This window comes from Loxodonta africana, chromosome 1 (genome assembly GCF_030014295.1).
Source record: "Loxodonta africana isolate mLoxAfr1 chromosome 1, mLoxAfr1.hap2, whole genome shotgun sequence".
NCBI classification, from domain to species: domain Eukaryota; kingdom Metazoa; phylum Chordata; class Mammalia; order Proboscidea; family Elephantidae; genus Loxodonta; species Loxodonta africana.
Window position 1 is genome coordinate 58,673,547 of NC_087342.1, and position 12,612 is coordinate 58,686,158.

Below are 12,612 nucleotides of genomic sequence, written 5' to 3' on the forward strand. Positions count from 1 at the left end.
AAAACTGTAATTGTAGAAGCAGTAGCTGTGAAAGGGTGGACTAAGAGGGAGGCACTGCTGGACTGAAGTACAGTGGCCAAACCTAACGTCCATTAAAGGTTCTGCTCTGCTGATACCTCCTGAGGCTCAGAGCAAGGAAATAAACTTCTCTCAGTTAAATTTTATCAGATAACAGAAAGGATGAAGCTGAGAACCTGACTTTCGGAGAACCTGACCAGATCAGATGGAAACCTGCAGCAGACCTGAATGGCTGGTCCCTGAGTAACCTCATCCTTAGGACTCTGCACTGCAGGACTAATTGTTAATGACTGTTTTGCACTGGTAAAATGATTGGGAGGGGGACGTTATCCTCCAAGTATGAAAGAACCATGGCTAGAAAAGCCCAGGTGTGCCATGGATCACTTCTGTGTGGTCTTTCCAGTCACAGTCTTAGAACTTCCACCCCAAGAGATTGGGCGGGACTGTGCAGATATGGCAATTGTGACCCACCAAGGGTACTGGTCAGTTTTGCCATTCCGCCGGACTTGAAATAAGCCACCCCAGAGGCAGGGAAGAGAACATACCACCACCAACGAATAACAGCCAGGAGCCAGCGTGTTCTTTGGGCCCGGGATCCCAGCGTTGGGAACCCCTGGGACCAGGAGACAGAGAGAGAGCGAGCTGTAACCCTGAAGACAGTGAGAAGCAGTGGCAGGAGAGACCCAGCAAGAGAGATCCGGCAGCAGGAGAAGGCATGGTGGACTTCCCAGCCCAGAGAGAGGGAAAGCTGAGTGTCTTTGGGCAGAGGCCTAGGGCGAGGGAGAGGTGTGCCTGCTAGCACGGCTGGGAAGAGGCTGTCCTGATGAAAGAACTGTATCCTGAGTGTTCCAGAAGCTGAATCGCAACTGTTACTTCCCTAATAAACCCCATAATCATGAATATGGTCTGTGAGTTCTATGTGGCCATCACAATGAATTATCAAATGCAGGAGAGAAGTATAAAGTGCTGTGGGAGGGACGGTTGGTATTAGAGTTGGTCAAGATGGTGGAGAGAGAAAGCAAGTCTGACTGACTACTGCCTTACAGGAATCAGCCCTAGGCTGTCGATCTTGATTCTCCTTCCCCCTTGTGGGGTTGGAGGAGGTCAGACACCACCCCGACGACATTTTTACAAGCATTCACATTTTCTAATTTTATCTTAAATTTTAAAAGGGTAGTGACTGCCCTTCACTGCCTGTGTGACTGAGACAGAGAAGAGATGCAGCTGGCTGAATTAAATAAGGACTACATTTCAAGGCCCTGTGTGCTCGACCAGCTATATTTAAACCTAAACCTAAGTGCAGACCACCATATAACTTTTACTGCTGGCACCCAAAAACTACTTGTCATTAACAAACTAAGTGCTTAGACAAGATAAGGGGCTACATTTCAAGGCCCTGTGTGCTTGACCAGCTATAAATTACTGATAATCTTCCTGAGTTGTTTTTTCAAGGCCTCACCAGGTGCTGAGCATGCGCAGTAAAGATCAACGTGGCCTATGGATGACCTTCCACATGAGACAAACATGAGCAGGGACCCCTCGCCGGGGCTCAAACCAAGATCCAGAGGCATCGCGCATGCACAACATTCCAGAATAAGTCCTGTTCGACATCCCAGCAGCTTTTGTGACAGACTTCATCTTGGTTCCAGCAACCTGTCAGGAAGTCCATCTTGAATTCTAACTGCACGTGCATTTGATTTTCATAATCCCTCCCCTGCTCCTAGAAATCTCCGCCCATCTAATGAATAAAGATGATGCCTCCCCCCACACCTGGAAAGTTTTATAAGCCCTAGGGAATCCTTTGTTCACTGAGAGACTAGAGACTAGCATAGGTGGAAACCCCTCACACTCCCTCCCTTGAGAGCCTTTTACTTTCTGTCCCTAATAAACCTTTGTTCGTGTGGAACCTCTGAGCCTCTCCGGTCATTCTTGGTCAGAAGAAGGTAAGAACCTAGGCAGGGCTTAGTCCCAAGCTGGGAAGCCTTGCCCTGTAACATGACTTTAGGAAAGGCACCGAATTTTAAAAATTCGCATCCTCCCTTCTACACAGAAGGTAGAAGGTGGGGCCTATGGCTTAAAGGCCTAGTTTTTTTTTTTTAATAAAATTTTGCTGAAAAGTAAAAGTGTGATAACAAGTAGTTTAGCACTCCAAAGACATTTCAGGTACTGACTTTTATTGTATCCATGTACCACTGTAAGCCATTGGTAAGTCTGCCAAAGGCAGATAAAAATAATGTAGTTCAAAACAGTTTTAAATCTACCTCCAGAGACCACATGAAACGGCTAATATATGTGATTGTGCAAAGCCTAACTGAAACAATTAAATATGCAAAATCTAAATATTAATGAGTAGTTATATATAAAATTTTTAATAACGTCATAAATGGTACATAAGGAATTTATGTGGGGAAAACAGGTAAAATGATGTTATTCTGTTAGATTATTTTTCGTTATTTTATTAAATCGAAAAACGACTAGGACGCTTAGCCTGGGAGCTGGTGCTCCTGGCACTGAAAGAGCAAATTCAGCTCACTTTGCTATAACTGATCTGACAGGATCTTACAATGTACAAAAGGTGATCGGAGTTAATCGGATTATCGAAAAAGCTACTTTACTTTGATTATGGATAAGAACCAGAATAATTTAGTTTAATATGGAATCCATTAACTCTAAGCTACTTGGCTCCTTCAGTGCATGTATGTTATCCTTAGCACACAGAGGACTGGCTAGGAGTAGGGCTTTGAAGGGCAAGCATGGATGGAAGCCCAGCTCTGCCCCTTACGGAGAACAGCAGAAGAGATGCTTCATCTGTGAGACAGGGGCTAAGGATACAATAAGCCAAAGTATGTAAAGCACCTAACTTAGCATGTGGCAGCAAGTAAACAATTAATGGTTGAATTAATATTTTAAAAAGCACAGAGAAAAAATTTTATAGATTAAATTTTATAGAAGTCATTTAACACGAACAGTTTTCCTGACCAATAATGATCATGATGTAATAAACACCACCTGTGGAGCTGGGACTCAGATCAAAATATCAGTAACATTTTCATTTTTTTCTGACAAACTTAAATATTTGTAAATTATATTCAAGCCAATGTTCTTGAATATAAGACCCCCTATATTCTTTTTTTTTTTTTTTATAGGTGAGGGAAGAGCCCTGGTGGTGCACTGGTTAAGAGGCCAGCTGGTAACCAAAAGGCTGGCAGTTTGAATCCAGCTGCTCCTTGGAAACCCTATGGGGCAGTTTAACTCTGTCCTATAGGGTCAGAATTGGCAACAGGGAATCAAATTTGTTTATAGGTGAGGGAAGGAGCCCTGGTGGTGCAGTGGTTAAGCACTCAGTTGCTAACTAAAAGGTCGGTGGTTTGAACCCACCATCTGCTCTAAAGGAAAAAGGTGCGGCAGTCTGGTTCTGTAAAGATTACAGCTTTAGAAATCCTATGCGGCAGTTCTACTCTGTCCTACAGGGTCACTATGAGTCGGAATCGACTTGATGGTAATGCGTTTACAGGTGAGGGGGATTAACCTTCAAATGATTTTTCTAAAAAGAAAATACGTCATGTTGTTGTTGTTAGGTACCGTCGAGTCGGTTCCGACTCATAGCGACCCTATGCACAACAGAACGAAACACTGCCCGGTCATGAGCCATCCTTACAATCGTTGTTATGCTTGAGCTCACTGTTGCAACCACTGTGTCAATCCACCTCCTTGAGGGTCTTCCTCTTTTCTGCTGACCCTGTACTCTGCCAAGCGTGATGTCCTTCTCCAGGGATTGATCCCTCCTGACAACATGTCCAAAGTATGTAAGACGCAGTCTCGCCATCCTTGCCTCTAAGGAGCATTCTGACCACACGTCTTCCTAGACAGATTTGTTCGTTCTTTTGGCAGTCCATAGTATATTCAATATTCTTCGCCAACACCACAATTCAAAGGCGTCAACTCTTCTTTGGTCTTCCTTATTCATTGTCCAGCTTTCACATGCATATGATACGATTGAAAATACCATGGCTTGGGTCAGGCACACCTTAGTCTTCAGGGTGACATCTTTGCTCTTCAACACTTTGAAGAGGTCCTTTGCAGCAGATTTGCCCGATGCAATGCATCTTTTGATTTCTTGACTGCTGCTTCCATGGCTGTTGATTGTGGATCCAAGTAAAATGAAATCCTTGACAACTTCGATCTTTTCTCTGTTTATCATGATGTTGCTCATTGGTCCAGTTGTGAGGATTTTTGTTTTCTTTATGTTGAGGTGTAATCCATACTGAAGACTGTGGTCTTTGATCTTCATTAGTAAGTGCTTCAAGTTCTCTTCACCTTCAGCAAGCATACAGTCACAGAGTCAACAATTACTTTATATTGAAAAATACATGTTCTTCTTACCTTTTTCATTTTTAGATGGACCAGTGGCAACTGTCATTATATTCTAGCTCAGATGGTTGACTACAGAGCTAATGAGACCAGGAATATGAATAAATTAGATTCCAAGGCAGGCCAAATGACTTCTCACAAAGGAATTCTGTTCCAGGTACAAGTTGTGTTTGCCACCCTAGTCACTCCTCCGTTAGTAACATGGGGGCCAGGTGAAAATATGTGAATGGTGTGATATCAACCTGGAACCATTAAAGAGAAACAAACCACACATCCTTCTGAACAGGCCAGCAGCACCAGGGCATTGTGTAGAACAGGAAAGTTAGACTAAAAATGCTTGGGGACAGTCCTTTTGTTTCCTACTATCAAAGCGACATTTATGTTCGCCCCTTTAAAAAGTTTCAAAGGCTCCTCAGTACTTTCAGAATCAAGTTAAGAGCCTTAAACTTAGCATTAAATACCTATTGCCCTCTAGCCATTGCCTACTCTTAGAATCTCACTGACTCCTATTTTCCTTCACATATTCTACATTACAGCAAGACAGGGCCACTCACCATTCCTAAAGGAGTCCCCACCTTCCTGACTCCTTGCCTTTGCATATCCCTGCAATGCCTCTGTTTGCCCCCTTGCCCAGGCCCAGGCTATCTCCTCAGGCTCAGGTCAATGCTATCCCTCTACCCACAGGGCTCGCTTCCTCTTCTGAGTCTCCACAGACCTTTGAATTCCACATATGGCTGATACAACTGACGTTATACAGTGATTTGTATAATATCATCTTCCTCAAGAATTAGTAAGGGTCTCAAGGATAAAGGATGTATTTTATGCACCTCTGTATCCCTCATACCTATTCCATTTAATTCAATTAAGAAATGTCTGCTGACTGGGGAAGTCAGCACAACTTGACCAAGGCAAAGTCATGGAAGCTCCATAGACACATCCAAACTCTCCTGAGGCACCAAATTACTGGGCTGAAGGCTGGGGACCATGGTCTCCAGGGACATCTAGCTCAATTGGCTTAACAGTCTATAAAGAAAATGTTCTACATCCTACTTTGGTGAGTAGTGTCTGGGGTCTTAAAAGCTTGTGAGCAGCTAAGATACTCCATTGGTCCCACTCCATCTGGAGCGAGGGACGATGAAGAAAACCAAAGACACAAGGGAAAGGTTAGTCCAAAGAACTAAGGCACCACAACTACCACAGCCCCCACCAGACTGAGTCCAGCACAAGTAGATGGTGCCCGGCTACCACCACCAACTGCTCTGCCAGGCATCATGAGAGAGGGTCCTGACAGAGCTGGAGAAAAAGATAGAAAAAAATTCTAACTCACAAAAAAAGACCAGACTAACTGGTATGACAGAGACTGGTGAAACCCCTAGAGTATGGCCCCCGGACACCCTTTTAACTCAGTACTTAAGTCACTCCTGAGGTTCATCCTTCAGCTAAAGATCAGACAGGCCCATAAAACAAATAATAACACGTAGCTCAACCATGTACACAAGACTAAATGGGCACGCCAGGCCAGGGGCAAGGACAAGATGGCAGGAGGGGACAGGAAAGCTGGACGAATGGAAATGAGGAACCCAGGGTCAAGAAAAGGAGTGAGTTGACACATTGTGGGGTTGGAAACCAATGTCAAGAACAATATGTGTACTAAATGTTTAATGAGAAACTAATTTGTTCTGTAAACCATCAAAAGCACAATAAAAAAATAAATAAAATGTCTGCTGACATTCTATCGCTCTAAAACTTAAAAAAAGAATCACCAAGAAAGCAAATCTGTAATTCATGTTTATCTAATATTAACAGATCATGTGACATTTTGTAAAAGAGTACATTAAACATGGACAGAGAAATGAGAAAACATTAAATGATACGATCATACTTTATTAGTAGTCAAACCAGACCGTATTACCAGTGAGCTAAAGCAGTAGAAGCTACGGCAATTTTTCATTTTAAGTTTTAACAGGCTTGAAATCAGTAGTAAAATGTAGAATTGTACTAATAAAAATAAATTTTCTTCTTTTCTTACATTAAAAACTCTTAAAAGAGCTCTTTAAATAATATTATTAAATTATGAAATTATAAGAGCTCTTTAAACAATATTATTAAACTATAAATATAAAAAATATAAATATTATTAAATTAAATTATATATTTTTTTATAATTGCAAGCATATATGCAATGTGTATTCTGAATACTTACATTCAACTTAAATTGGCAGAAATGTAATTTCCCTGTCACAACCTACTAATTTCCTATTACAAAACAAATCGCAAATATGAGTAAATTCGGTAACCAAACTTAGAATTCATGTACATGAAACACGAGCAGGTGTCTGTGGACACAAATACTCCTTTACAAGACACTCAAACCTCACCGTTTCGCTCACTGTAACAACAGCATATGTCTCATTTAGTGATCAGTGGGAGAGATAGGTGGAATTTTATTATGACAATCCACTTGGGATTGGCTGACAGCTGTGCACAAAGGAGCTTCACAAATCTTTGTGAGGAGACTGCCCCAGAGGAGGACTATGTATGGAATTTTCCTTTGTGCCGTTTGTTTCAATACATATTATCTGCAGAGTAACCCCTGACACAGAGAAAGAAGATACACACCAAAATTAATTATTTCACACTTACTGAGTACTTCTCTAACAAAATAATTAGCCTTAAGAAACAAAGAAATCTTCTTGGGCTGCAAACCCACAGGTCACAGCAGCCAGGTACTAAATGACTACAAGATTCTCCAGCTGCTTAAGTTATACTTTTATGGTAAAAAAAGAAACGTTAAGAGATGTGTTACTTGCAAAAGCCATTACAGAACAAATGAGATCTATGTAGTATACTAAAAGGTGTCTAACGAGAGTCAGTGTACCTCTTGAAAGATCCAATCTCAGAAAGTAACCTGGACTGTAGGATAATCTTGTTCACAGAACACTACTAACAGTCTCCCTGATAGATGCCCTCTCAAATTTTGTACAGGAGAAAACAAAACAGTAGCGCATCAGGTTGGGTCAGATCAAAACGAAGATGCTAACTCAGCAATACAGCTGTCGTTCTCTCACATCACTGTTATCTCCAAAGTAACAGAACCTTCTGTTCTAGATGAAGGCAACAGTCTTTTTAAAGTAGTCCACACTTCATAAAAGTCATAGAATGCAAAAAAAAGACAAGCACCTGACATTTCAAACATCAATAAAGGCGTGGGATTAGACTACCCTCTAGTGGAAGCTGAAGAGAACTTAATAAATACTTTTCAGACATCTCTTCCCAGTTTTATGAGAAAATGCACAGTGATCATGTCCCAAATTAAGAAAGTACACAGAATGTGGATGAAAACATTCCACTTCACCCTTATATACTTTCTGCCAATGTAGAGAATATGACGCCACTGTTCATCCAATCACATTTAATGCTGTGGTCTGGCATCCTAAACTATTTTGCTGTACAAGCTCAATTGCGTAAAACCGCACCCAGACTCTCCTGTAGGAGGAGAACGATGCCTTTGTAACGCTGGAAAGGCTAGTGAGGCTCCCACCCTGAATCCTGATCCAGATGCCCAGTCTCGTTCACCAGTGCTTCCCTGGGCCTATCCATGGCGCACAACGCACGGCACACAGCACACAGCAGAAGTCTCTGCAAGGTGCCTCAAGTTTTACCACCTCGTTTAATCCTCCAACAACCCTGTGAGCCAGGTACTCCCATTATCTTCATTTCCCTGAAGAGGAAACTATAGCTGGGAGCCATTAAGAAAACTGCATGAGGTTTCAACAGCCAGGAAGTAGTGGAATCAAGATGCAAACCCAGGTGATCTGAGTCCAGAGCTCTTGCTTTGCCAGTCCCCAGTGTAACGTTATCATTTCTTTTTAAAATGACAAACCTGACTAGTAATTATCAATTAAACAGGCTTTGGTAAGCCGAGTGATATGCCAAAGGAAAACAACATGAATGGATTACCCGTTCTTACTTAACAGTTCCCGAGGGGCCAGGTAGCCTGTAGTCATATTCATTAAGCCACGGGGTAACATAGCTAAAAGCATCATCAAAATTCCAGGTTGATCACGTCGTATAAATCCTTTACTCTTTAATAACGACAGACTCTCTAGAGAGCAATAAAAGACCAAAAAAGGGAAGTGGCCTGGAAAATGGGGGGATTGACTGAATATGGTATCAGATGTGACAGTGAAAGGGTATAAAGTTCAATGAAGTTACGGGAATTCTGTAAATGTAGGCTGGTTACAAGTTTCTTCTAAGTTGTTTTTAGTTTTTATTATTGTTTGACTATCTAAAGCTTTAGAATATTATATCAAGGTATTTAGGCAATGATAGGACATATTTTGAAGCTACCAAAATAAAAGTAAAGAATCCAGCAGTATATGAGTAAACATTTAAAACTTTAAGTGCTTCCAATATACTAAGAATAATGAATAAACTCATTAAAATGGATTCATAAAGTGCATTAATGATATTGATATATGTTGATACAACCCCATCATATTTGCTTCAAAATGCTTTCCTGTTGCAGAGAATAAGAATATCAACATGGATTCCACAAAGCTTAAAATGCTTAGCCAGAAGTTTTGGTTCCAGAACATCTTTCTATGAGCTTACTCGAAGCCAGCTAATACTGTCACTGCTGTGGTTTTGTGCTGTCAGTCGATTCTGACTCACAGCAACCCTACTGGACAGCGTAGAGCTGCCCCTTAAGACTCACAGGCTGTAAGCTTTACGGGAGTAGATCGCCAGGTCTTTTCTCCAGAAGACCAACTGGTAGGTTCAAACCACAGACCTTCCAGTTAGCAGCCGAGCACTTAACCACTGCACCACCAGGGCTCCTTCAACAAATGCTGGGCCTTTAGAATTCCTAGTTTTGACCTGTTATCTTCTAAAGATAGTAATCATCAGTAAGGCAAATAACACCAACAGATTAAAACCCAAAGGCAGCATGTATTTTAAGTGCTAATGGATAATTCATATTGGCAATACATATAAAAACTAACTGTATAGATTTCAGAGATATCTTATACACAATCTAGGTCCCTGGGTTACCCAAAAGGAAGAAAGGCCTGGAATCTGCTTTTGTAAAGATTACAGCCAAGAAAACCCCGTAACATAAGCCAAAGTTAACTTGAGGAAGATGTGTTTGGTTTTTTGTTTGTTTGTTTCTAACTAATCTGAATTAACCTTCCAAACAGAGCTCAATATAAACTAGACGTAGACTAGGAAAAAACATTGTTTCGAGTATTTAGAAGTGACTACCCAGGATAGTAATTCAGAAAACGCTTCAGCTTTAATTTGCCTTTAGCTACAGAGCTGTTCTCAGATTAGTAAAGACAGATAATTCAACATTCGGGAAGCACATCCCATTCGCTTAAAAAGTCAAAATGCAGTTTCTAAGGAGGAAGGTCACGTATCACACTACATATCAAACCTTTTTCCAGGATTTTAGAATCCCAAACGGCAATGGAAATGCAATACATTCTATTTTAAGAAAGAGAAAGACTGCATCTCCTAAGTAGGATTAACCATGAAAATCATTAGAACTGTGGCAAAAATGCAATTAATTAGCAGAGTGGTATTAAACAAAGAACAACTATCTATAAACAAGTTACTCTCAGGTGGGAAAAAAAAGCAGGGAGGTTATTGTAGGAAAGTATCTAAGCCTCTGCAAAGCAATATACAACAAATAAAAAGCAAGCGACTCAAAGGGATACAGGATAGAAAGCTAAAAGAAGGTGGCGAAAAAGAAAATTCCAAATATTTTGGAGGCTATTTATATCAGTTAGTTATCCAAAGCTTGAGAAGAATTATTCCTACATCCTCAAGAGGGAAATAATGCAGAGAATAACCACGGCTATTTTTCACATCTTTTCCATGTCTTACCTTCAGAAATAACAGAACACCGGCCCCACAAGGCACTTGTAACAGTCAGGTGGCTTTATCAACATAGCTTATGCAAGATATTGTCCAAAGGCCTATTAGAGCTGCCATCCTAACTGCCCCACCCTCATTGAGGATGACATCCCCTAGGCTGGGATCCAGAATCCATATCTTAGCAACTCTGTGACGCAGAGTTAAGTCACATTCTTTCCAAGCCTCGGTTTTTTAATCTGTAAAGGGGGTATAATAAAAGCTACTTTTGTAGGGATGTGAGGTTTAAAGATGTTTATACAGAACTTAATAATCTCTAACACAGTAAAAAACCCAGCTGCCATTTCATCGATTCTGACTCATGGTGACCCCATGTGTTGCAGAGTAGAACTGTGCTCCATAGGGTTTTCAAGTCTGTGACCTTTGAGAAGCAGATTACCAGGCCTTTCTTCCAAGGCGCCTGGATTCAAACTGGCAAGCTTTCAGTTAGCAGCCGAGCGCTTAACCATATAGCAGGTGCTCAGTTAAAACAAACCAACGAACCAGTTGCCATCGAGTCAATTCAAATTCAAGGCAACCCCATGTGCTGCAGAGTACAACTGCGCTTCACAGGTTCTAAAGGCTGTGACCTTTGAGAAGCAGATAACTGGGCCTTTCTTCCAAGGAGCCTCTGAGTGGGTCTGAACCGCCAACTTTTTGGTTAGAAGTTGAGCGTTACCCATTTGTGCCACCCAGGGACATTCCAAATACCATGTGCGTATTTTATCCACACCACAAAAACTGTTCTATGATTTGATAACTACTTGCTCCGTAAATAATTTTGGTTTGTTTCTAATAAGGTAATACTGAAAAACAGAAATAGACGATAGGGTCAGATTATTAGCTCAAGAAGAGTTTATCTCCTGTGTAGACAGGTCCTACTTCCTACTTCACTGAGATCTTAAGCTTGGTTAAAAAAATACCAGAAAATGGAACAATCTTCGTCAAGTGGATTCCGACTGACACCAAGTTAGCCACAATATTAAGATGTGGCAGTGTCAAACACAAAAGATAATTTTCTGAACATAAATCTAAGAAATAAAGAATATCAGCATAATCCATCGAAATTAAAATAAAAAATAAATTTCCACAAGGTATACATTTAACCATACTGGTTTCCTCATTTAATTGAATTTGTTCATCTGCCCTTAACAGTGTGTGGAGAAAGTAGCATACTGCAAGATATGAAGCTCTAAGCAGACACTGAATTTGAAAAGCAACAACAACTAAAAGCAAGAACATCCCACAGTCAGGACAAAGTCACCCTAGCCTTAGATTTTCTAAGTTCATGCTTTTAAACAAAGGGTGCTAATGCCAATAAAGACAACATCGAGTCACTTCAAGAATCAGCAAAACTGTGATTATGCTTCCCTGAGTTGAACTGAGGCAGAAAAAGCTATTGGTATATTTTAGAAATTATTTTCACACTTTAAATCGTTTTCTGCCTGATGCTCAGTCAATCCAAATATGAAATTAATTAGAACTCGCTTTTTTCCCAAAACTTCTGTTAAACAAGAATTTATCTACTTTATAAAGCTTGAAACTCTACAAGTCCTGCACAAATTATCTTCAATTCTAAAAGTAATGCCAAGATACGAATATAAAACTTACTCAGGTTTGCTGTCATGGATTCTAAATCTGCTATTAAACCTGGAAGTTGCTGGAGCTGTTCCTGTAATTCTATTAGGCTGGTCTTCTTTTTCTCCCAGTGTGCTGAAAGCATAACCACCTCGCTATCCACCAGCTGCAACACAGAAGAGAAATGGCAAAGCCAAACCAGATTTTAGGCACAAAGAAATGACAGTTAGCATGATGAGATTTAGTCAATGTTATCTTTAACAATCCCTCTACTGAGTATCGATGGCAGTACATGTTAGAGAAGACTGAGGTTGTTTTCTTTTTTAGAAAAGAACCAACTTGACATTTAATGCAGGAAACCTCAAATTATTGTTTGTGTAACTGCATTTTAACCCAGAGAAGAGAAAGTTCAGAAATGACCTTAAAAATCACTTCTAAGTATACCCTGTTTTTAAGTAAACCATGAATTTGAAAAGCCAAATCTAGAAAAAATAAAACAACTACCACTAACAACTGAGAAGGAAAAGGAAAACAAAAACAAACCCAAAACATAATTAGTGGGTAATTCTTTGCTTTACAGAAGAAATTCTGTTAAGAGAAAAGTCCCCTGATGCATTTAGAATATACTATGATTCCATTCACATTTAAACGAGAACACTTATTGCTTAAAGCAAGGTAAATGGTACTTGCATATAAAGGAATTATTGAGGCAACTGATCAATTCCATAAAGA

At 40.4% G+C, this 12,612-nt stretch overlaps 1 protein-coding gene across 4 annotated transcripts in view; it reads right to left on the reverse strand.

The window, feature by feature from the left end:
• The window catches only part of DTNBP1 (dystrobrevin binding protein 1), a 193,098-nt gene that overhangs the window by 115,418 nt on the left and 65,068 nt on the right, over positions 1-12,612 (reverse strand). For all 4 annotated transcript variants that reach the window (XM_064280954.1, XM_023555807.2, XM_023555806.2 and 1 more), the window contains one exon: positions 11,914-12,046. In XM_064280954.1, coding sequence (XP_064137024.1) covers positions 11,914-12,046 — 133 coding nt within the window. The remainder of the gene's footprint in view (positions 1-11,913; positions 12,047-12,612) is intronic.